This window comes from Penicillium verhagenii, assembly GCF_028828195.1.
Source record: "Penicillium verhagenii strain IBT 33310 chromosome Unknown utg000005l_segment0_segment0, whole genome shotgun sequence".
NCBI classification, from domain to species: domain Eukaryota; kingdom Fungi; phylum Ascomycota; class Eurotiomycetes; order Eurotiales; family Aspergillaceae; genus Penicillium; species Penicillium verhagenii.
The window spans coordinates 742,740-767,019 of NW_026643169.1; the positions used below are offsets into that span (position 1 = coordinate 742,740).

The 24,280-nt window shown below is 47.1% G+C and overlaps 9 protein-coding genes across 9 annotated transcripts; 5 read left to right on the forward strand and 4 right to left on the reverse strand.

Moving 5' to 3' along the window:
* Positions 1-451: 451 nt before the first annotated feature.
* On the forward strand, positions 452-2,226 carry N7466_003855 (uncharacterized protein; the record flags this gene model as incomplete). The annotated part of the gene is made up of 5 exons (XM_057163252.1): positions 452-752; positions 807-1,444; positions 1,506-1,860; positions 1,916-2,034; positions 2,092-2,226. The coding sequence occupies 5 exons, from the start codon at positions 452-454 to the stop codon at positions 2,224-2,226; spliced, it is 1,548 nt and encodes a 515-aa protein (XP_057021933.1).
* A 742-nt stretch (positions 2,227-2,968) lies between these two features.
* N7466_003856 (FTFMHR domain-containing protein) lies at positions 2,969-5,872 on the forward strand (the record flags this gene model as incomplete). The annotated part of the gene is made up of 7 exons (XM_057163253.1): positions 2,969-3,044; positions 3,099-3,153; positions 3,236-4,322; positions 4,375-4,497; positions 4,550-4,600; positions 4,656-4,780; positions 4,831-5,872. The coding sequence occupies 7 exons, from the start codon at positions 2,969-2,971 to the stop codon at positions 5,870-5,872; spliced, it is 2,559 nt and encodes an 852-aa protein (XP_057021934.1).
* Positions 5,873-8,551: 2,679 nt separating this feature from the next.
* Positions 8,552-9,838, forward strand: N7466_003857 (heterokaryon incompatibility protein-domain-containing protein; the record flags this gene model as incomplete). The annotated part of the gene is made up of 1 exon (XM_057163254.1): positions 8,552-9,838. One exon carries the CDS (start codon positions 8,552-8,554, stop codon positions 9,836-9,838), a length of 1,287 nt encoding a protein of 428 aa, XP_057021935.1.
* A 253-nt stretch (positions 9,839-10,091) lies between these two features.
* Positions 10,092-11,496, reverse strand: N7466_003858 (NAD(P)/FAD-dependent oxidoreductase; the record flags this gene model as incomplete). The annotated part of the gene is made up of 3 exons (XM_057163255.1): positions 10,092-11,081; positions 11,183-11,308; positions 11,407-11,496. The coding sequence occupies 3 exons, from the start codon at positions 11,494-11,496 to the stop codon at positions 10,092-10,094; spliced, it is 1,206 nt and encodes a 401-aa protein (XP_057021936.1).
* A 294-nt stretch (positions 11,497-11,790) lies between these two features.
* On the reverse strand, positions 11,791-14,042 carry N7466_003859 (putative GARP complex subunit (Sac2); the record flags this gene model as incomplete). Its single annotated transcript, XM_057163256.1, has 5 exons — positions 11,791-11,829; positions 11,897-11,932; positions 11,985-12,769; positions 12,820-13,114; positions 13,173-14,042. The coding sequence occupies 5 exons, from the start codon at positions 14,040-14,042 to the stop codon at positions 11,791-11,793; spliced, it is 2,025 nt and encodes a 674-aa protein (XP_057021937.1).
* A 335-nt stretch (positions 14,043-14,377) lies between these two features.
* N7466_003860 (Eukaryotic translation initiation factor eIF-5A) lies at positions 14,378-15,203 on the forward strand (the record flags this gene model as incomplete). Its single annotated transcript, XM_057163257.1, has 4 exons — positions 14,378-14,392; positions 14,598-14,864; positions 14,924-15,056; positions 15,139-15,203. 4 exons carry the CDS (start codon positions 14,378-14,380, stop codon positions 15,201-15,203), a joined length of 480 nt encoding a protein of 159 aa, XP_057021938.1.
* Positions 15,204-15,982: 779 nt separating this feature from the next.
* N7466_003861 (RNA polymerase I-specific transcription initiation factor Rrn7) lies at positions 15,983-19,537 on the forward strand (the record flags this gene model as incomplete). Its single annotated transcript, XM_057163258.1, has 10 exons — positions 15,983-16,087; positions 16,169-16,259; positions 16,317-16,426; positions 16,486-16,751; positions 16,870-16,975; positions 17,036-17,174; positions 17,226-18,117; positions 18,761-18,941; positions 19,185-19,295; positions 19,451-19,537. The coding sequence occupies 10 exons, from the start codon at positions 15,983-15,985 to the stop codon at positions 19,535-19,537; spliced, it is 2,088 nt and encodes a 695-aa protein (XP_057021939.1).
* A 1,099-nt stretch (positions 19,538-20,636) lies between these two features.
* On the reverse strand, positions 20,637-21,699 carry N7466_003862 (Yip1 family protein; the record flags this gene model as incomplete). Its single annotated transcript, XM_057163259.1, has 4 exons — positions 20,637-20,718; positions 20,779-21,484; positions 21,550-21,601; positions 21,655-21,699. 4 exons carry the CDS (start codon positions 21,697-21,699, stop codon positions 20,637-20,639), a joined length of 885 nt encoding a protein of 294 aa, XP_057021940.1.
* Positions 21,700-22,415: 716 nt separating this feature from the next.
* Positions 22,416-23,739, reverse strand: N7466_003863 (TBC domain-containing protein; the record flags this gene model as incomplete). The annotated part of the gene is made up of 2 exons (XM_057163260.1): positions 22,416-23,422; positions 23,490-23,739. 2 exons carry the CDS (start codon positions 23,737-23,739, stop codon positions 22,416-22,418), a joined length of 1,257 nt encoding a protein of 418 aa, XP_057021941.1.
* Between the last annotated feature and the right edge of the window lie 541 nt (positions 23,740-24,280).

The window sequence follows — 24,280 nt, forward strand, 5'->3', positions numbered from 1 at the left end:
TGTAGCAACAACAAGCATTTGCTAAGCATGAGCAAATGAAATAAAACTTGCGAACACTTGTAGCTTCATCTATTACTTTCATTATGAAGCCACGTTATTTTCATGCTACTACTGCATCAATTTCGAAAGTACCTTGATGATTAAATTCTCCACATCCACATAGCCCCGCAAAGCACCCAGCAAACAACAGCTTTGACCAAGCCCCAAATTTGGCCCGAGATGTCGATAGGTGCATGGGGTCGATGTGGGTCCTTCAATATGTGGGAGGTCTATGGAGTACACTCCATATGGGTCTCGCAGAGCTGAACTGCACCCCTTTCGAACATTAAAACAGTGAACTGAGGTGTCATTCTCTGCCTGTGATTTAATCTGCTTCATTCTTCTTGTGTTATTCATTGCTTCCTTTTACCTTGGATAATTCCCCAGTCTTTCAGTGTTATATATCCACACAATGACATCTCCACCCTTCCAGGAGAGAAAGCCTGTCAAGGACTTGCAGAAAGTCTTCCACTATACAGACACCATGTCTCGCAAGCCCACAAGGGACAACGACCCATACGAATACATGGCCGGTTTTGGAAATCGTCACCAATCTGAAGTGATCCCAGGGACCCTACCTGCAGGGCAAAACAACCCCCAGGAAGTTCGATTTGGTTTATATACGGAAGGCATTACCTACTCGGCCTTCGCAGCGCCTCGACATGCCAACTTCAGTACATACATGTACCGAGTGCGGCCAGCTGCAGCTCATAGTATGTTTTCGAGTCATGAAAAAGTGCTTCACAGATGCTAATATATATAATCAGATGGCTACACGGCCAACATCCCCCACAAATCGGACATCGAGAACTGCTTTTTAACCCTTAACCCCAAGGTGGCAACACTGGCAGAACAAGGAGAGTGGGCACCATTTCCGTTGCCCAAGGATGATGAGAAAATCGATTTCGTGGACGGTCTACACACACTGGGTGGAAGCGGAGATCCAAACTTGCGTGAGGGAATCGCCCTCTATGTCTTCATGATCAACACAGATATGGACCACCGCGCCTTTTGCAACACAGATGGTGACTTCCTTATCGTCGCCCAGCTGGGCAACTTGGACGTCCAGACAGAGCTGGGGCACTTATTCTTGCAGCCTGGTGAAATCTGTGTGATTCCTCGCGGTATTCGGTTTGCAGTACGATTAGGTCCTGATCACAAGGTTGCTCGTGGCTACATCACAGAGATATGGGGCTCAAGATGGGAACTGCCAGACCTGGGGCCGTTAGGAGGACACGGTCTGGCCAATCCACGGGACTTCTTGCACCCTGTGGCCCACATCGATGAAAATCTTCATGAGGACTGGACGATTGTGAACAAGGCAAATGGACTGTACAATGCCATTGCCCAGGACCACAGTCCATTTGATCTGGTCGCCTGGCATGGAAATGTTGTCCCCTATAAGGTGAGTTGCAGACTCAGTCCCGAGATCCTGAAACCAAACTAACACTGATGAATCATCGCAGTACGACCTTACAAAGTTCTCATCGCAAAATGCAACATCCATCGATCATACCGATCCATCCGTCAATTGTGTTTTGACAGCTGCATCTCGCGACCCTGTCACTCCGTTGGCAGATTTCTTGTGGTTTGGCCCACGTTGGGATGTTGCCTCCAATACATTCCGCCTACCATACTTTCATCGTAACTCAGCCACAGAGTTTTTGGCTTCTTTGTATGGAAATGGACTGGGTCGCTCAGATGATTTTCTCCCTGGCGGAGGCAGTGTCGAGATTAGCCACACGCCCCATGGAAATTTCAATGAAGCCTATGTGTATGAGATGAGGAACCAGGTGAACGAGCCTCGAAAGATTTTGGAGGGTAAGTATCTCCCTTTTTTCCTTTTTGTAATTACCTGTGATACTAATGACCCCAGATCAAATGACCATCATGGTAGAGAGTAGCCGGGCGTTCTTGTTCACAGAATATGCGCGAACTGGCTGCGGCACCTTCAAAGATCAAGGTACCGACCCAAAGGTGTGGGACGCTTTGCCGGTAAGTTTTGGTGATTTCACCCGTGCAGACCTTTTGATTAAATTTTTCTTTTTGCAGGATAAATTCTCTTCGTACCCCAATATTGGAAAGATACTCAAGCGGGTTAAACAGGATAAGAAAGCTCGAAAGCAGCAGTTGGAGATCTTATTTGATGACGATCGACTGGCGGAAGCGATTAATGAATGTGTATAACTGGTGTATAACTAGTAGAGCGTAACTACCATTAGTGCTTGGCCATTGACTGTGCGAACAATGGAGCTATTTTTTCAGTAAAAGGCTTATTGATTGGTAAACTTTAGTCAACTTTAGCCTCTTGGTGTCATGAAACCGGTACTTGGGGACCATTGTCAAATGCCGAACTATACTCTCAGCGGCCAATGAGATGGTGAGGAACCCACTGATTCAGCCTTTTGAATTCACGAAAATGCAGACTTTCTATCGGAGTTGGCAAGAATGCTTGACCAAAAGCACTATTTCCACAAGAAAATATTTCTCTAACCCTCCCTCGAACCCATTTCCCATTCTAGAAGCCGAACAACGATCTACTTAGCCGGTTGACTAGCATCATTAGGGCTCGGAGAAGCGTCCCATCTCACCCCACGGGGTATCCCCAACAGGCTGGGGCGCTAGGGGCCCATGCCACACCCTGAGTTTATGCCACCGTCTGTTGATTGGATGTATTTTGCGGGACATCTTCGGTAGAACTCTCCTGCAGCCCCCTAAGCCAATAGAACGTAAAAGATAAATTCTCGCTTTTGAGCTCCGAAGCTTGCGATCGGCTTAACCCCTAAGAGCTGACTAAGGTTCCCCCTCTTCCGTCAATCCCAATTTTGTGGGGGAAGAGCTAAGTTTCTTATTTTGCTCACCCTTGCACAATAAGAAAAAAAGAAGAACAAATGCCTCTGTAATGTATCCTTGATAGACAAGATCCGTCATGGTCCTTCGAAAGTGCACTATCTGTGATCGCCGGTTCAAGAAGACAGAGCATTTCAAACGCCACGAGCGGTCACGTCAGTTTCCCCGGACCGCATGAAAATTACTTCTAATCTAACGCGTCATTCTAGACACCAAAGAACGTCCCTACGAATGCAATGTCTGTCACAAAAGTTTCTCTCGAAGGTAAGATCCTGTCCGACCCCAAAGCCTTGCTGTAAAAAATCCAAAATTTGTCATATGACGGTAATTTGACACATCTAAACAGCGATGTCCTGAGTCGCCATGCGAAAGGCCATAATCAACCCGGCGCGACCGCTGGAACCAAGCCGAAAGATTCGACAGCAAATCAGAAACCCAACCAACAACCCGGCTCTATATCCGGGGCGTCGCCGATGGCAGCTGGCTCCGGCATAGAGAATGGAACACATCTATTACCCACCATTGGTGCGGACGGGCATCAACTCCCCAATGTGCCAATGCCGCGTGATATGTCGCTTTCGACCCCTGCTATGCCCCATTCCCCATTAGACTTTCTTGCAAACATATCGGCTCAACATGGTCGGGCTGATTCCAATCTCCATCCCATGTTGCTAGATGAACAGCAGCCTTACTTCGGCTGGAACGAGGTGACTCCTGCAGATCAATCAATGCAGCAGATTGGCGCGGGATTTGAGGATGTACCAAGCGACATGCTGCAATTATGGCTTGAGCCTCGTACCGATGGAGGATCCAATCACGGATCCCTGGATTTGGGCCACTTCCCGTTGATGGGAGAGAAGATGTCGATGACACCGGATCAAAATCGGCATTCCGTTGACAGTGGCAGATCTGGGTCTGATAATATTCCCAACGAAAGATTTGCCAAGGTCCAGCGATGCTGGCTAGCGCCGCCTAATCTTACTGGTCGGCTAATGAATAGCCTATGGCGAGATATTGTGTACACCAACGTCGACAACGTCTTTTCCAACAGATCTTCGACGCTTCTCAATGACACAAATTTACTTCAGGGGTCACGATATGGAATTGATGACGAATGCAGACGTTCGCTGCAGGCTGCCTTTTCCCAAACGCCATATTCCTTTCCACATATGCAGTCGCCGGGAACTAATGTGCCTTCTCCTGCTTTGTCGGGTTCCACTTCGAACCAATTTTCTCATTTCCCCCCAGCGGAGGTTTTGGATATGGCGTTAGACCTTTTCTTTCGCACATTTCACCCTCTTGTTCCCTTTGTTCATATCCCAACATTTTCTGCAAAGAAAACCCGACTACCACTCCTCTATGTAATGTGTCTCCTCGGAATGATGCTTCTGGGAACACAAGGCACGGCCGCGTTTGTCCTGAAAAACTTCACGGTAAGTCCATATGATCAAACCTTAGTTTGAAATTTACTGACTCCCTTTTCAGCATGTGCTTGAGAAGATCACCGCTGAGCTGGCCAAATGCACTATGGGGGTGGAGAGCCCGGCCAATACCATGTCCATCTTTGCCACTACCTTTCTATTTTTGAATCTGGCCGTTTTGACAGGAGTGGGTTGCCCTTACTTTATCTCGACTTTCAACCGTCGCTAATTATCTGTAGGAGAAATCTCATTTGGAACAGTGCCAAATGCTATATGTCAACCTCATGTCGGTATGTACAGGTCGCATCCGAAATTCTTTTCTCTTACTGACGTTCTTCTTTCCAGATCACCCAACGGCATGGACTCTTTGCTGCAAGCGAAGGCCAAATACTTGATATGAGTCTTTTTGAAGGTGTTCCTGACATTGACATGCGATGGAAAGCCTGGAGCAAAGTGGAATCTACGAAAAGGTAAGCTTTCTTTTCCTTTCCTACATGAGTTCTTCTAACCTGTTGAAAAGGGTTATCATTGGCCTTCTTCTTCTAGATTCTTGGTACTCCTCACTGCTTTCAACAAGTCCGATTGTTGCCCCCGAGTCAATACAAATCATCATGCCCTGTTCCGAAGCTCTGTTCCGTGCGCATTCATCAATGCGCTGGACTCAACTCATCCGCGGTGGCAAACGAATCCTCATGTCAACGGTGCTGGCGCCGTCTGAAAACATCAATATCCCAACCCTAGAAGGCCCAATGGATGAATTCAGCATCCAAGCGGTGCTGGCAATGGTCCAGCTTCGTCAATCAGAAGCGTACCACCGCCTTCTCTCCAACCGTGCCAGCTACCCCTTCGCACCCTGTCATACCTACGCCATGGACGGCCGGGCCCGATCTCTTCCATCCCTCCAATCACAAATAACAAATCAATATGGGGAATCCCTTCTCCAATTCAGCCCCAACGCCCTTGTCATGTGGCACCACATGTGCATGACCCTGACCGCCGATATTCAGATCTTCGAGTTCGCGGCCGGTCGTTGTGGTGCTGCTCCAGCAAGGAAGGCCCTCGATGATATTGCCGAGTGGTCACAGACCCCCGCTGCTAGACGAGCTTGCTTGCATGCAGCACATATTTATAAAGCCATGATCAACCGCAAAGCATCTGACCACCCAACCTTCCATTCCGTCTTTGCTGTGTTCTCCGCTGCCCTTGTACTGGGTCTGTACACTTTCATGGTCCCCAGCTCCTCGAACGCGGCATCTAGTGTTGGAAGCATTGATTTGATGGACGATGTGGACTGGCAACAAGTCGAAACAGAAGGGTTCACCAGCTTCATGGAACCAAGAGGAAGCCAATCATTCTCGCCAACGGATGATCCTGTTGTGAATTTCATTCGCAATGGTGCCACGATTTACCTTCGTGGTGTGCCTTTACAAGGTGGGTATCAATCAGCCCGGAGGATTCTGCTCGATTATGCCAGCCTTCTTAAGGACTCGGGTAAATGGAGTGTGAAGAAGTTTTCATATGTGCTTCATATTATGAGTGACGTTTTGATGGATGTGGAATAGACTGTCCTTAGTTTTGTCTTGCATGGCTAACCGTCTGGTGCTGTGGCATTCTCTGTATATTACTTGTTTCCCTTCAACATTGGACATATGATATAGCGATGTGTATGTTTTAACACTATGAATGAATGAGTATTTTCTGCCATCAATTATTCAATTATCTTCTTCCAGTTTCTTTTGGATAACATTACAGAGCACATATTAAGCAATGTGTATGGTCATCTTGTTCAAGCAATGCAACATTGATATTGAGCCCTTTTATGAGAAACTGGTCAGCATGAGGACTAGACAAAGGGGATGATTCACTGCTCAGGCGAAGTGCGTATAGAACAGAGCTTAGTATCAATGCTACTAGTATGGCATACCAGTAGTCAGTAGTAGTAGTAGTGAAGATAGCAGAGAAATGCCAGAAAATGCCTGGAGTACCAGGCAACCCCCAATACCTGTGATTTATCATAACCCCAGCCATCACAGTAGACGAATCTGTTCTATTCCCAAAACTTTTGTAACCTGTTCCCCTTCAACTTCTAATCCCTCCTTCCCCTAAACTTCTGGAATAATGAAAATTTATACAATCAACCATCTTCATTTGCTCTATATGTAGGCTTTTTATAAAATCAAATACCTTCATGGGAAGGCCAGGATCAGAAAACAAGACTTTCATCATGACTTCAAAGCTGGGAGATCCCCTATAACATCACTTGAGTGACTCCCATATTGAACTGATCTTCACGCGTCATTGGTCGATCTTAAACGACCTGGTTGATCTGGGGGACGCGTTCAGGGTCTTCCCTGGGGCATAAATACTTCGTTCCCCCCCCTCCTCTTCCTCTTTCCTTTTTTCCCCTTCCCCCAGTTTCTTCCCTCTCAAGTCTCTTCTTCATACTTTGATCAAACTTCCTCTCAAGACTTCCTTCTCATACATCTCATGCATCTCCTACCTCTATCCACCTACCATCCAACACTTGATGCATCCATCCAACACTTGGTCCATCAAACACTTTAAGTTGATCATGATATCCATCAATCACTTGGTCCATCCATCCAACACTTGGTTCGTCCATCCAACTACTTGATCAATCCATCTTGATTAATCCATCTAACACTTGGTTCATCCAGCCTTCCAAGTTGATCATGACATCCATCAATCATTTATGGCATGCCACTCTTGCTATTGAGACCTGATTTGCAGGTTGATCTTTCTCTATCTTCCATTGTCCAATATTTTTCATATACTGATATCCTCTTGGGCTCCTCAGTGTTTCTCATGATTCATGAATCAATCACACATTGGTCACCGTGTCAGGAAATAAGTTCAAGGTATGTTTTCCAACAACCACTGAATACTCGGTTCTTTCTTGACATTCGATATCATGCAAGTCTTTCCGAACATTCCCCTGGAACCCCCTCACAACTTGCTTCCTCGCCAAACAACGCCTTTTGCAAGGCCTGTCCACCCTGCCGAGGCATCCAAACAAAAAGAAAGAAAAAACTACTATCACCATCTCGTCTCCCACAAAGGGGCCTTCATAACATATACTCCTGCTTCAAGTCTCTGATGCATGATCAATGAAAAAAAAAAAAAAAACAAAAAAAAAACAACAACAACAACAACAACAACAACTACTTCAACTCCATCCACACACGCACGCATACGAAGGCAAGAAAGGCTCGGGGCAGGAAATAGAAAATGGAAAATCATGATTCATGAAAAAAAAAAAAAAAAAAAAAAAAAAACGCACGAAAAAAACAACAACGCACGCACACACGAACGTATACGTATACGCAGGCAAGAAAGGCTCGGGGCAGGAAATGGGAAATCGAAAATGAGAGAGGGGAATAGAAAGAGAAGAGACTGCAAGACAAAAAGACAGTGTTTTTAGTTGGCTTCTGTGAACTTTGGTTCAAGGATTTATTGAGTGGTGGTCGTTTTCGGCTTTGTGTCACTGTTGAAATTGTGCTTTTTGTTGCTTCTTTTTTTTTATCAATTCTTCTGCTTACTCCTTGATCTCTTCTGGTCATCTAGATGACTTCTTTCGGTGCTACCCTCCCTAGTTCTCTGGAGGGGGTTCTCTGGATTTAGCTATCAATGGCACATTTGCTACCCTAGACATGGGAGCCGGGCCTCCTCTGGGAGTATGCTTTCCAGGTCGAAGTTGGGAACACCTCACAACTTGTTGTGTTTGGTGGCCATTTGTTGGTGTGAAGAGTTTCAAGTGCATGTAGCTCAAGTTGGTGAATGTTAGGGCTCTCAAGTCTATAGCCATGTCATGCTGTCGTAAATACTTATCATGATAATGATAACCCATTGTCTGTTTAATCATATTTACTGGGCGATTAATCAAGTTCATAATTTCCTATTCTATCCCCTTCCAAAGTTTTGTCACTTATTCAAGTCAAGCTCGCTTAAATTCTATCATGAGGTATCGTCAAGTACAATTGGGCTCATGAGTCGCGTCAGTCGAGATTGAAATTCATGGAGCGTCGTCAGCAAGCATGTCATGTAATAACAAACCTCCATCCAGTGACCAAGTGACACATCAGCAGCCGGAAATCTCCCCTCTTCTTGCGATATGTCTACCTCATTGTATCCATCTTTCATGAAGGAGCCGAAGACCCATTTTGACGCATAGCCCAACTTATCATCAGATTCAAACTTGCCAACCTGATCTCAGTCACACGATGTCCGTCGCTGACGAGCAACCTACGACGACAGTGGAGAAATATCGTTCTCTCGATACTTCCACGAACGAGATCCGCCTACTCTCCTTCGAGACTACTACGAAAGATACCCCAGTACGGCTCAATCTACAATACGTCACCCTGAACGATTGGAGACCCGAATATGTCACCTTTCGCGACCAGAATACATCGCAAGAGAGCTCACGGCTCTCCGAAGCCTGGAGCGAACACGTCAAATTCACCCTTGACATGCCCCATCGTGAGCTGTACAACATTATCTCGAGGTTTACTTGGGGTGACTATATCTGCTTGAGCTACACATGGGGTGATTGCGATGGGGACCAGGCTACGATATTTTTGGACGGCGTCGCAACAGCCGTGAGCAAGCATCTGGAAGCAGCTCTGCGAGCCCTGAAATCAAGCGTCGAGTGCGAGCTTGGCATGAGAGTCTGGGTCGACGCTCTTTGCATCAATCAAGCCGATCTCGATGACCGAAACGAACATGTCCTACGCGTGAAGGATATATTTGGCCAGGCTTTCTCTGTTACTTCTTGGGTCAATGAAAGCGGAGATTACCGTGGTTTTCACGAACCTGGAGAGAGTATTCTTCTCTGCGACAAAGTAATGAACCTATTTGGTCGGCAGACTCTGGAAGAGCTTCTTGGAATGAGAGATCGTGACTGGGGAACGAACGAGACAGAAGACGAACAGATCATGGCAGTCGTGAGGGATATCGATGTCTTGATATTTGACCAATTTCACTGGACAGATTCCGACGATGACGATGATTATGGGCTTGCTAGATTGCATTTATCAGATTCAGTCTGTGTGGAGCTGACGATGTTGTTCCGGAAAAAATATTGGTCGCGATTGTGGATTATCCAGGAGCTGGCAGTTAGTCCTATGGCATCGAAGGTGCATTGGGGAGACTCGACCTTTGATATATCTACTCTGCAAGCTTTGTGCGAGATTTTGTCTCCTGTGATCATGTCTGGAGAGGCCTGGAAAGAAATGAAGCCTAGTGTGGACCTCTTGGCATTCATAACTACATGGAGGAAATTGGAGGCGACACCGGGGGTTGCAGAGCGCTTCAGTGATGACATTGTCCGGGAGCTGAATCTGCTTGCCCAACGAGTCAGCTGTTCACTTCCACAGGACACTGTCTATGCTATACTGGGATTATTCCCATCGTCCATATCAAGCTCTGTGGTGATCGACTACAGCCGAGAGGCTACAGAGATCCTCGCAGAATTTTCTTCTATGGTCCCGGAATGGAACTGTACTTAGAGTATTTATCAGCGATAGGAATTCAGTCGCTCCACAAGCCCGGTTCTTCTAAAACCTCACTGTGAGCATGATATGGTCATATAGTTGTATTTATGTACCCACCCAGTTTGTTCTAAAATTTGGACCATACTGACTTTCTTTTTCAATGCTAGCTTTAAGTTAGGCTTACAGTCACAATATCTTTCCTGTTAATATGGTATGCCGACGCTGCGTTTCCCTTTACAATATGTACAATGCACGATATGATATATTTTTACCGGTAAAGGATCCCGTTGACCATCTCTCCAATAGCCAACGAGCTCGTTAGCCCAGGACTCTCAATACCCAACAGGTTAACAAAACCAGGGAACCCCTCCTCTTCCTGGATCACGAAATCCTGGAATGACTTTCCAATATTCACTCCGCCTCCACGACTCAATTTTGGTCGAATCCCACAGTAGTCCAACGCAATAGCCGACGGGTCAACGCCCGGCATGTAAGCCAGAATCTCCGGGATAGCCTGTTCCAAGCGTGCTGGGCTGGGCTTGAGATCATTCGGATCATCCACCCACTCCACATCTGGTCCGAAACGAATCCGCCCACCCATATCCAGTGTAAGATGCGTGCCTAGGCCACCGTGCCCGGGTACCGTAGCGGGGTAAACTAGGACCGATGTGCGCGGGCGAGAGGAGGCGTAGGAGAAATAGGTGCCCTTTGCGTAGCATGCGGTGCGGTGTCGCTCCTCTGGGAGGAGAATATTGTTAATGGCGCATGCGCCGTGTCCAGCACTGTTTATAAGTGTCTCTGCGGTGATGGAAGTGATGGATCCATCCTCATCTGAGACAGCGGTGATTTTGTATCCCTCGCCAGGAATGTACTCGACATCTTTCACGCGAGTCTTGAAGGCGCAGTCACCGCCGTTGTTTTCGAAGTCGCCGTGTAAATAGGTCATCAGGGCATGGCTGTCCACAATACCGGTTGTGGGGCTCTCGACGATGCCCGCATCGGCTTTGACGTCTGGTTCGCGACGGGCCGCTTCTTCGGCGCCGATGAGCCGTGTCGGCGCATCGGTTAGGGACTGGGCGTGCTTGTGGACGCGGAGACAGGATTCCCATTGTTCTTCTGTTTGGGCGACGATCCATTTCTTCGTGTTGCGGTGTGGGATATCGTGTTTTGAGCACAGGTCGTACAGCATATTGCGACCTTGGATGCAGAGCTTCGTTTTCAGGGAATCGGCGGGGTAGTAAAGGCCAGCATGGATAACCTGTATTCGCGATCATTGCTTGTCAGTTGCATTGTCTAATAAGGGAGGGTAATGTGCTCTATTGTTCATTTTCTTGGAATTGAAGCTCTGCAGGTACTCACCTCGGAGTTACGACTGCTTGTCTCCGTTCCCGGCGTGTCATGTCGCTCTAAGAGAATTGTCGAAGTGCCCTCGTGTGCTGCTAGCTGGCGGGCAATTGCAAGTCCAACGACGCCGGCACCGATTACCTATACTGAGTTAATTGAGGGGTCTTGAAAGCTGTTCGGCCGTCATTGGTGAGTGCCATTGCGCCGCGATTCGCGAAGGATAGCTGGACAAGACTTACTGCATGAGTAAAGTCGGCTCGACAAGCCTTTCCGCTAGAGAACAAGCGCCGTAGCGTCGGACTGCGCTTCGCAATTCCACGCGCCAGCATTTTTGTGAGAGAAAAGGTTTTGGTGGGTTGCGACAATTGGCCGGCAATTGAAGATAAGTAGGGGGAACGAAGGGCCCCGCGGAGCGGAGATCGCGCCGATCAGCGCTCAAGAGTCCCACCCGTGCAAGTTTAGCACTTTATCACGCCATAGACTACATTTTTATGTGGTACAAACTTCGACTTCGGAAAGAGACCGAAAGTGAGGAAGGGAATTAAATGCTTATATTCAGTTACATAAAAACGCTCATGTGAAACTAGTGGGAATCTAAATGCCGAATGCGAGCCGCTATGCAATCAACGCTTGTTGCAGCTTTTAAGCATCTCGTCCAAATGCTGGAGTGTCGTTAGTCAAGCTCCTCCGATAAAACAGTGGGGGTAAGAAAAGAAAAGAAAAACTCACCAGTCTTTGATCGGTCGCTAGTTTGCCTTGGGTATCCTAAGAGTTGATCAGCATTTGGTCGAAAAAGAGGGTGGTGAGAAAAGTTTACACTAATAATGGTTAAGATCAATGAATAATTGTTGAAGAGAAACCGCTCCCTGCGCTTTGCGTCAGTGCCGTTTCGACTTAGCTTCGCCAGGAGGGAGTCAAATTCGGAGCGTAAACGAGCCAAGCTGTTCGACACAGGCTCGTCGTCCCCAGCATCACTGCTGAGCACCAATATTCCATGAAGGAGCTGGCCAAATCGCTGGGTCAGAAAGTGGGGTGCAGACGACTGTTTCAAATCGTCTCCACCTGCGATGGAAAGAGCGGACATTGCACTACGTCCAGTATTAGATCCAACTCGCTTGAGTGACTCGCCATGAAGATCCATGATAACCTGGAATCGAGGCCATAGCTGCATGTTGATACCATTCACGTATGAATCGGCAACGGGAACTTTTCGCCGCTGGAATTCAAAGGCCGACTGTTGGTTCAGACGAACACACATTAAAACACCCAGCGAATCATTGGTATTTTCAATCAGCTTCTTCGTCAGGTTTCGGCCAAGGGTAAACACCGGTTCGAATATCTCTCCAGCCTTGCGTGATATTTCATGGAATGTCAAAGGGGAGAAAAACTCAGTGAGAAACGAGTACTCGGCAGATACATTGTCCACCAGGGCAACATTGAAGTTCCTGAATGGTAATTCGATCCCATGATAGGATTGATCCTCCTCCGCAATATAGGATGAGATAGCAGGTTGATTCCCGTTTCGAAGGACATCGATTCGTCGGCCTAGAGAAAATGGGTCATGTGCGGCAGAGCCAGCTCGGCCGCCCTGGAGTATACCTCCTATACATCATTAGTATTGTTCAAAAGAGGTAAGTAGATTGATGGCTTACCTGTCCTGTTTGTAGAGGACTCGCCTCCAAGCACCTCATTGCGATCACTGGGGTAGACCTTGATCTTCTCGAGGGCTTGAAGATATCGCGTAAAATTGGATGTGTAGTACCAGCGCATAGTGTTGATATACGCTTGACAAATTTCTCCACTAAGGGTTGGGTGAACTTTCGCCAAGTAGGTATATAGGTCCTTGAATTTCACCATTCGCTGCTGTTGGATGAGTTGTGCATTAATATTTGGCGATCGCATCGCCCGAATTTGCGAGACCAGGTAGTCTCGGATTCTTTCGATTGCCTGTGTTGGTGTTAATGAAAGGTCTTTGGTTGGCATAGATCATAGAGGTGTTGATTACCTTGTTTTTCACATCGATGAGAAGTGGTCGCACATCCTCAATTGATTTGAAGCCAGCCGAGAAAGACGCCTTGGCTTCGATGCCTGTAGTCCGAGCGTCAATCTCATTCAGAGCGCGTACCCAGTTCTCATCCATAGGACCTTCGACAATCGCACGAACGGCCTTTGGCGAAATGCTGATTTCCTCCACCGCTGGTCCAAGCAGTCGCTCCACGTTTCTCCGGTTCTCGAGCATGGCATTTAGCTGTGTTGATCTGGTTTGCAATGTTTCAATCTCCGCAGACACGGCTCCTAACTCATTCTGGAAGTCGCTCAAGTACAGCTCCACTGACTTGGAGACATCATCACAACCGCTGATGGCCGTATGAAGGTCCTGGAATTTATCTCGTTCCTGCTCGAATTGTTGAACTGTTTGCGCATTGACATCACTGCCGGGGGACTTTCTGGCCGGCTTCGAGGCTGCTTTCTCCACAAATTCCTCCAGACTCAACCCTTCAAAGTCGATCGTTTCTACCAATTCTTGAGGTCGTGCATTGTGTTTGAGGGATGATTGCGAAGTGTCTTTGTCTTGGTTCTGTTTCCGAATAATCTCATTCAAGACCTCGAGCGGGTCAGGAACCACAGCTGGACGCGGTCGCTGAGCACTGGACTGCCTTAATCCTGTGCCATTAGGCGGTCGGGGCGTTCCCGGAAGTGAGGCGGTGGAGTCATTTGGGGATACAAGCAATGGGGTTGAGGAGGTTCTGGAGGTATTGCCGGGACGGGCGTTGTATGGGCCCCGGGAGAGTTGAGATGAAGAACGTCGAGGTAAGGAGGGATTACGAGTACCTCCGGAGGGAGTCGATTGGCCTGAAATGCGGTCGCGCCACATTGTAGGGGGCCTGTAGAGACGGACCAAGAGAATAGGTTGGCTTCACCTAGACTCTGCAGTCATAAGTTAATGCGCGAATGGGGTGAATGGGGGGTGAATGGAGTTGAATGGGAAATGGTAAACAGTCCAAGTATTGCGGTACGGCGTATAACCAGTAATCGTGACGCTGAATAGTGCCCCGGAGGCGCTAAGCCTAAAACGGGGTAGCGACCAAGCCCCCCACCACAAAGCCTTTTTGTGTCTTTTCTGCTCGAAGAAATCTCCTCTTCCCTCTACTTCCTCAACCTCACATCCCTTTTTTTTTATACACCTCACTTAACTCTCACTCATTCACCATGTCCGCTGAAGAGGTACGAACTGCTCCCCGCCTCTTTTCTCCCTTATTTTATCCAACCCTGCAACCTTCCAAGCCACTCGCTCGAAGTGCGTGAGAGCCCCGCATCTAGAGGCTCTCTCTCCCCTCTTTTTTACGGGCGCACCTCAATCCCTACCTCGAGCCTGGCGCGGAAATCACACCCTTTGCAAGGCACGCCCATAACTAACATGACGATATAGCACGACGTTACCTTCGAGTCGGCTGATGCCGGTGCCTCGACCACCTACCCCATGCAGTGTTCCGCTCTGCGCAAGAACGGTCACGTCGTCATTAAGGGTCGCCCTTGCAAGATTGTTGACATGTCTACCTCCAAGACTGGCAAGCACGGTCACGCCAAGGTCCACATGGTCGCCATTGACATCTTCACCGGCAAGAAGCTCGAGGATCTGTCTCCCTCCACCCACAACATGGATGTCCCCAACGTTCTCCGCCGCGAGTACCAGCTCGTAAGTCTACCAACAAGCCATCTACTGTCTTGTGAAATTTTCTAATCGTTCTTATCTAGCTGGACATCACCGACGATGACTTCCTTTCCCTGCTGAAGGAGGACGGTGACACCAAGGATGATGTCAAGGTCCCCGACAACGAGATTGGCAAGCGTATCATTGCCATGTTCAAGGACGAGGGCAAGGACGTCAGTAAGTACACCCACATCATGCGATGTTTCATCTAATTGTCATATTCGGTTGAGAGTCAAGAACACTAACAATCTATCTACAGACGTCATCATCCAGACTGCCATGGGTGAGGAGGCTGCCATTGACGCCAAGGAGGCTCCCAAATAAATGCATTAATCTGGAATTTTTCCACATGTCATGTCAACCTTTACGTTAAAAAAAAATTTGGGCACTATCCCCCCACCTCATCCCTCTATGTCAAAATTTCATCTCCAACGGTTCGATAAAACATGCGATTCGTTGGCTAATGACCCAATTCTTGTCTCTTTCGCTCTCCACATTGCTTTTCTCCATACAAGCCTTGGAATGTAGGCTTCGCCGACAAGAAGAATTGCTTTGGTTGGCTCTCAGCATCTCATGCTAGTGTGACAAGCGAATACATTTAGTAAACTTCATAAAACGCAACTCCCTTGTAATTGTTCCATCAATATTTTCAGCATAGAATTTGAAGATGTAAATACATGATGAACATCCATGGGCATCATTCAAAATCCAATCTTTTAGATCCAAAAAAAATACGCCAAAATTTACCTGTGTCAACTGGTAGATGTACTATGCACTGAAGCACTTGGCTGCGACTGAATTTTACATGAGTTTTCAATGGATGCTACTATGTACTTGAACCAGTTTGTTCATTCAAAGGTATTATTCGTAGATATCAGTTGAACATAGCCATTTTTGAATATCTTTTGAAAAAAAATTCACTGATACCTTGTAGAAGTATTGATATCTTCTGTTATGCTATGTACACTGAAATACTGAAGCACGAAAATCGCTGCATGTCAGAGAATGCAGAACCGGCGGTCGCTGGGAAAGGCAGAAAAAAAAATATGTTCCGAACCGTCAAACCTAACATCCCCCAACCAGCATGACCTTATTTCCTCGGCATGGACTATGTCACCCGAGGGGTCTGTGGCCAAGAGTCATGCCGTGAGAGAAAGTACTATCTCGATAATGGCCTCTGGTTTTGTCGTCGCGGCCATTTGCAGGAGGTATGCACAAACTTTGTCATACTCAACCACAGCATACACATGAGCGCGAAGGAATATCCGGAACTAAATAATTTCATTTAGGGCCAACAAATTGAAGAAGATCCAGATGATTACGGAAACCTAGGTAAAATCAACCGTGTGAAGAAAGAGAGGGAAGAGAAATCGCGAAGGAGTATGTATCCCTATGCCGGCAGAATAAAACCGAAGCTTTAATAACCATGCAATATAGCTGCGCGTGGTCGGAAGGCACAGACCCTTTTCTTGCAGGCTTACCAATTGATCTTGTGGAAACAATGTCATGCTCTGATCCATGACCATGGGTTTCCAGAACAACTCGAGGTAAATCATTCATAAACACATGGTTATCCTTCGAATGAACAAGCTGATAAATCCAATAGGGCGTCGTACGTGACCTCTGGGCTTACAGGCTTCAGGCCTATACTTTGAGGATCAACGAATCTACAGAAGACGAAGATATTGAAACTGAGCCAGAACTCTTTAGCTCACAGCCCACGCAGAAATCGCAGAAAGAAGACGACGATAAACCAGGCTTACAGATCAGGCCAGTATACCATATTTGGCCTCGCATGCCTGAAACCGTGGCTCTTTGTTATCTTGGAGCTATCTTAATGCGGCTTCCAATATGTGTCTATGATCTTCACAGGTATGTCGAATGCCCTTAGGTTGCCCGAATATGAGAGCACTTGTGAATATGGAGGCTCTGCCTCTCGCCCAAGCTTTATTCAATTGGCTGATGCTAAAGATGTGGTTTTCACCAACAGATTGGTAATGCGCCAAGACATTCCTTATCTCCGAGTATTGAGGGTGGTACCTCAAGAGATCAAGAGGCAGCTTCCTCCGGAGTTTACTAAGATTCTTACTGTCAAGGTAAGCCATCATTTGAAATCATACGCGGTTTTGGCTATAGTTAAACTAATTTATCAAAAGAAAGTACCGAAGCTGGAAGTTTTGCATCGAGCGCTGAGGGATATGGCGCTTCTCTACCAGCGCGACTTTGGAATAGTTCTGCCTGCCATGAATTCTCCTATCATCTTATATCGGCACATCAAAAGACTGGCAGTCCCAGGTATGCAAGTATGGCTCAATTTCCATATCGATCAAACTAACGTAAAATTAGTTGATGTATACGAGATCATTAAGACGTTACAACGGCTCCTCAACTTCACATTCGAATATCCAGATAAGCTCAGCGATGAAAAACGCATAGATGCTATCCAACTCCCTGAGATCCAGATGGTGGTCTTGATTGTCATCGCCACCAAATTGTTCTTTCCCTTTGACAATATATCAAGGCATCCAGCTACAGCCTTAGAACCCGCTGCTCAGGGTATCGACTGGCAGGAATGGATGCGAGCTCAGAAGCAGTTTGAACCCCAGAAGCGTACCGAGGGGAAAATTGGAAAAGAAAAGGCCATCCAAATAACCGACTCGGATGTCTTGGGAATGGAATCCTATCAGTTGGATCAGTACATGGACTGGTACGAAACGAACTGGCTAGATGACTCAAGGCAACCCAATGTGGTCGCCGACTTGTTCACCCCTTTGAGTGATACAGGAATAAATCCTTCATCAAGTCATGACCCTCCCATTTCAGATCCCTCTCTCACTATTGATGACGGTGAAGAAGCACTTGACGCCATGTTACAGAAAGTTATGGAGGGTATACTCCCAGTGCCAATTGTTCCAGACCAGGAGGGAGAGGTGGCTGCTAGACCGGGCATTTGGTACCGTCGATACCGATGGGAGTCAACTCTCCCCGAAGCACCACGCAAGTTTCACGAGATAGCGGCCAAATTGGCAGGTGTGTCTTTGCATACACTCGTCCGGGCTGTTACGGCTGCCGAGTCGCGAATAGCGCACTGGCAAGATCACCAGCGACGCACGGATGTTATGGATTATGAAATGGAAATTGAATCAAATACTGAAGATGACTCAGATAATGATGAACAGGAAGGGCTACATGGGAAGGGTGCGGACGAGATTGATGAACTAGATGAGCAGCTATGGGGGTTGGATGTTGGAGATGCATAGCACGCTGCACAAATTAATAAAGGCATGACTTTTCTGGTTTTATGATATAACCCATATAACCCAGCTGCTAGTGTAGATATCTCTCACTTTGGGATTTGAATTGACTCTGGCAGAGGAAAGCCTATAACTACCAGAGTTGCATTGGGCTTGCACGTCCGGAAAACGCATGAAGTATAAGAACTCGTATACTTCATCCAATGAAAATGACGCAAAGGACATCCCAAACAGGGAAGGTGCTGATCAATCACGTGAGATGTCTCAAAGCGGCAAGATGCGGGTGGTAATGTTAGGGCTTAGGGTAAGTCCGGTTGGCCCACCTCCCATAAGCGAGATATCCTCAAATTGTAATCGCCTCCTCCGCCTCGAACACAGCGACCGACCGCCGACAACCACGAAAACTCGCAACCAGTACGTGCCATGATACCCGCTAATACGCGTTCCCGACGTTCCTCTGAGCACGATGAGCTAACATATCCTTTTCTCCCTGCTTTTAGTGCAGATGTAGGTATTCCTGAACTTCCACGAGAGCCCGCGATCCCGCAACCCTTCAACGAACCCAACAACGAAGAAGCAAGCACCCGCACACCGCTGAGAACATGCCACTAATACGGGTGGAAATAGTTTCGTCAAGACCCTGACGGGTAAGACCATTACCCTCGACGTCGAGTCGAGCGACACCATCGACAATGTCAAGACCAAGATCCAGGACAAGGAGGGCATTCCCCCAGACCAGCAGCGTCTGATCTTCGCTGGCAAGCAGCTCGAGGATGGCCGCACCCTGAGCGACTACAACATCCAGAAGGTATGATGAAATTCGTGATCCGCATCGACAAGTCCTATTCATATCGTATCGATATCGGCCGGCTTATGGTGGGGGCGCTATACATAATGGAATTCAATTCCGACCGACAATTTCATGTGGAACTACGACACAATATTTGATGAGCACGAAAGAGAAGGAATACCGACCGATATTCGATACGATTTGCGAAATGACTTGTGCGACAAAGTCCGGAACCGTGACTGACTTGACTTCAATCTTTAGGAGTCCACTCTTCACCTTGTCCTCCGTCTGCGTGGTGGTATCATTGAGCCTTCCCTCAAGGCCCTTGCCTCCAAGTACAACTGCGAGAAGTCCATCTGCCGCAAGTGCTACGTACGTTAAAATTCCAACCAACCTGAAATTACCCGATGCCATACACCGATTTGGAATATTGCATTACGCGATCATCCCATCGGCCAAAGCAACAATCGATTCAACCGACGGATCAAAAGACCAATCAGAACCAGACACTAACCTACAAATTATAGGCTCGTCTCCCTCCTCGTGCCACCAACTGCCGCAAGAAGAAGTGCGGACACACCAACCAGCTCCGCCCCAAGAAGAAGCTCAAGTAGTCGACTCGCTTATCGATCGGTCTTGTGCTCGGGGTGCTGTGGTGCCGATTCCAGGTCTGGGTTTTGGCTGGGATGCGACACGGAGAGGTTTTTACATGGCGTTAGAAATGATGAAACAATCACAGCCACGATACTACTTTTGTTAGTTGGCTCCTCTCGAGGTCCAAGTCGCAATCCATGAATTGAAGTAAAAGTTCAAATATTCAAATTTTTGCAGGCCAAAATATGCTTCGATATCGATTAGATCGATTAAATTAGCGATAGTGCGGGGCTCGTTTGAGGTCATCGCGATAAGGTCTTTGCAAGTCTAGTCTTCATACTACTCAAGTGGCTCTTTATGGCTTAGTGACTTGATATTGTCTGGATACTCAAATGACCAATTGTGGACCTCAACTCAAGATTCTGGTGGGACCAGTCCTAAAGGTTGGGAGCTATTTTTATCAATGACGATCCCAAGGCAAAATCCCTATGCTTCGTCATACGTTGAGCGCTGAGGCTTTCTTCTAGGTATTCGGATGTATCAATGATAATATACGGTCAGATCAAGGTGAGGACCGAGCTCTCTTGGGCTTCGGCTACTAGTAAGTAGTCTAATGTGGATATAATTCGATTACTTTATCTCACTCAAACAATGCAGATGTTCGAAATTATTGAGCTTTCCGACCCTTAGGGGTCCCAATGGTTGAACAAGTGGACACCTGGCATATGGATGTATCGAGGTCGGTCTTTGCCAAAGTGGGATTTGACGCGAACTTTTGGCGCGGTTTGGATATTTCTTGGAGCGGCCTGCCCAACCCACATCGATCATAATACTTACTGGCAGCTATCCAATTCACGCCAAAATTACATTTGTTCAACCTTGATATACCTAACGCCTCCAATGTTGGGCATATTACCATCTGGCCATTGTAGCTCCAAGCTAATTTCTCAAGGGAAAGAAGAAAATCCTCACTCCCAGTTGGATTGTAGGTATCAGGGCCAAAACGGCCCATGCGATTTAGAAATACATTTCATTTCTGTGCCACGCAAGAAAAGTAGAAACAATATAAGTACGCGAAGTACTAATCTCGCCCGGAAATTGCATCACCCGTTTATAGGCTCAGAACATCATGCGTAGCGTACTCTCATTACTTTCGTCACTGCCTGTGTCCTTGTTTTTCTTAGAGACGGGGCTTGCATGCCTATTAAGAGTGTTAGCAGATAGAAAATGGAAAATTCAGGAAGACAGGAGGGAAACCCACGCAAAGAAGAGAATCTTGATCGCAATAGCCAAGCCAGCATGCATCAAGACAACCAATACCAGCAGAATCTTGCTCGCTTTAGCATCGGTAGCATTCAGCACCGGGTAAAGATTGCGCAGCAAGAAGAAAGCCGTCCACGCAAAGCCAACACCCACAAGCGCCCAGTTCAGCGCAGTAAGCGGGCTCCAGCTGACCAGCGCCACAGCAATCCAGACCAGATTCGAGTACCCGTACAGAGACCAGCACTCAATCAGATCAGCCGTGGAGCTCCCGAACCAGCGCAGAGCTCCCCACAGCGCAATTGGCAAGATACCGGTGTACCCGTAGATAAGGCCCGCGGCACCCGACAGCAACGTAAAGTCGTACTCGAAGTGCTTATCGTCATTGTTGGACAACCACTGAGAGATTGTGCCAGTGAGGAACAAAATCACGACAACGGTCGTCGCGATCCAGATTGGGCCGTAGAGATCCGCGTTTCCTTCGAGGACATCGAGGAAGTTTGAGCGCGGGTACAGCGTCGCCATGCAGCGTTTGAAGACCTCATTTGTATCGACGTCGAAGAATCGCTCGTAGTAGTGGATTGACCACCAGCTGTGCTTGGTAGGAGTCCCGCCAGGGGATCGGTCGCGACCGCGGGAGGAGGAGCCGCCTAGGAAAGGTGCGGAGTCGGTTTGGGCTTTAGCGGTACGTTGGTCATTCTCGAAGTCTAGTTGGAGAAAGGTAATTGTTAGAGCTCTTTTGATCGCATCTTGAGGTCGATTTGAAACTCACTTGAGGAATGGAATTCAAGATCCTCTTGCAGGTCGGTGTGGCCGAGGTCGCCCTGTGATATTTGTGAGAAGACGGTCATTTGGCGTAAACTGAAGTTAAGCTTACCTCTGCGTCCACATCAACTACGACATCGTAGCCTCTGTTCGCCATGGTGGATGTTTTAAGCTGGTGGAGGTGATTGTTATCGGGGAGATGTGAAGTGTACACATCAGCTTTCCCCGGGACCGCGCCACACTTTCAGCCACACGTGGTTGTGGTCTAATGTATGTAGTAGTACTAGTATATGCGCAAGTGGATATCTATCCATTCTCTGCCACTTCTTCTGTTTCTTTTATAAATGAAGGGTTCCTCTAATAATTAATAGTCGATTTTATGAGTCTTTGAAGAACTTTGAAGGGCCTCAAGTGTGGAAATGGCTAACAATATAAATCTACATATATGTATGGGTTCTGTACAGAATTCTAAGGCAGTGCGCAGTTTTCTTGTTATCATCCTAACTTTTGCCATTCTATATAGAATTCTAAGGCAGTGCGCAGTTTTTTTTGCTTTCATCCTGACTTTTGCCATTCTATATAGAATTCTAAGGCAGTGCGCGGTTTTTTTGTTGTCATCCTAACTTTTGTCATTCAGTACAGAATTCTAAGGCAGTATGTGTTTTTTTTTGCTGTCATGCACACCTTAATCAAGTCACCTTCAAATGTTCCAACATTCCAGATATCAATTGAGGTGATACCGGACCCTAGTCCAAGGGCCATGAAGCACGTTCCAATTTCCAATCTTGGAAGGTTTCAAGAAGGCTCCAACATTCAAGCACAGGACATCGATTAAATTTATTAAGAATCATAACATTAATACACGTCAAGAATTCAAACAAAAAAAGTTTGAACTCGACAAATAAAGGACCATATCGAAGTATCCAGCCCCTTTCTGCGGAGATAAAAGGATGCCGCACCGACCAAGATAGCCAGCGCAACGGATCCAGCTGTCCGTCGATGTTTCCATGCAAAATCAACGGCTTGCTTTCGAAGCTCCTCATTGCGAATTTGCCGGTTTTGCTTTTCAAATAGCCTCATTGCCTCCTCAACAGTATAGATAGGAGATGAGCCCCTCGAAGTCTTGAGTACACTGTATCTTGAGATACTTTTCCACATTCCACAGGGCAAAGTCTCGGGAGGATGATCCCTGAAGAGCTGCTCTGCACGTAGAATATGACCATCTAGATCCAGTGGCTGCGGAAGCTTGGAAAGAGTGAAATGGAGCATCTCAGGCTCATCCAGAGGAATATCCAAGAGCTCTTTCTTTCGGGACAGAATGATTGCCGCAAACAAGTAGATTGACACTACCGGCTCCCTTGCTAACAAATAGTCGTACAGCCGGGCAATGTCGTTGTATTCCTGAATATCATGTGCATAAAGGGTAAGTGTGGCAGCAAGAGCAAAGAATGGCTGGATATGAGCAAGATGTTTTCGCAAAGCGGGATCAGCCGTTTCGATGATTGCAGGTATGAGTTGCAGATGTTTGATAGCCGGGGATAGTGTTTGAAGCATATAATCTCTGATGCGGAAAAGGGAGATATGGGCCATGGCTGATACGGCTCGTTGATTCCCCAGGACCAAGAAAAATACTTGCACAATATCATGATACCCCTGAAAATAACAGAGCATAGGGTAATTCCGAAGGACCTGGGTGATCAAGGCTGACAACTGCTCCTTCTTCTTGGCAATATCCTCTTCAGGAAGATTAGTTGGATAGTAGACAAATGACCTATTAACGTCCAACTGAACTTGTTCCTCATCGGTATGCGGTGGGAGTTCATCTGACGGTACCAGGCTATCGTTTTGTGAACCTCTGTCGGATTGTAGAAGAATAGGCCCTGCCAGAAAAGGTAAGCGGTTGCTCCGCAGCCGAGTTTGACGTGTCTATTGAATCTTGAATCTTACACGCTTTTTGTCGGAGCTCGTCCTCCAAAAGTCCACCTTCGCTCACAGCATAGGCGACTAATCTCTCCATGTCACGAGAATTGCATGCCTGACAAATCGCTTCAACTTTCTCTGATCGGGCTTTTTCCTTCATTTGCTCCTCCGGCGATTTTTCATCCAAATCACTTGAAGATTGGGAGAGCTTCGATTCATCAAGGGAGGAAACCTCCACCGAGCTCTCATTGTGCTGCTCAATACCAGGAGAAGCCATTATTAAAATATTTGCCGCACGCGCAGCCTGAAAGCGGGAGTTTTTGTTCAGGATATGAGAAACAGGCTTGGAAAAAAAGCAGAGAGTGCGATTGAGTTATGGCAAACTGCGTTCACACTATCTGGACTGGCCCGATAGGCATTTATCCTGCAGGTTTTAATTCCCGGGAGCTGTCTGGAATATGGTTCGCAGTTAACGGCTTCACAGCACAAGGAAGAGTGAAGAATGTGCCGATATTAAGACCAAATATTTTCCAAATAATCAATTAATGTTATAGCTGTTGCGAATTGATGGTAAGCCTGAATGAACATTGAAGAAAGGACAGGAGTGCTGATATGCATATCAGGTGGACCGATCCCGCTTAGCTGCCTGAGGCATAAGTGCCAACGTGATTCCTCCACTTGCACTTTGGGATCTTAAGAAAACATCCACTTTTGATCCCAACTCCTAGTGATTCGGCGATAAAGGTGACCAAAAACGGTAGTGGAAAAACCACCATAGGATCTCCAAGGATCAAATCAGTTCCAAGCTGCCTTGACCT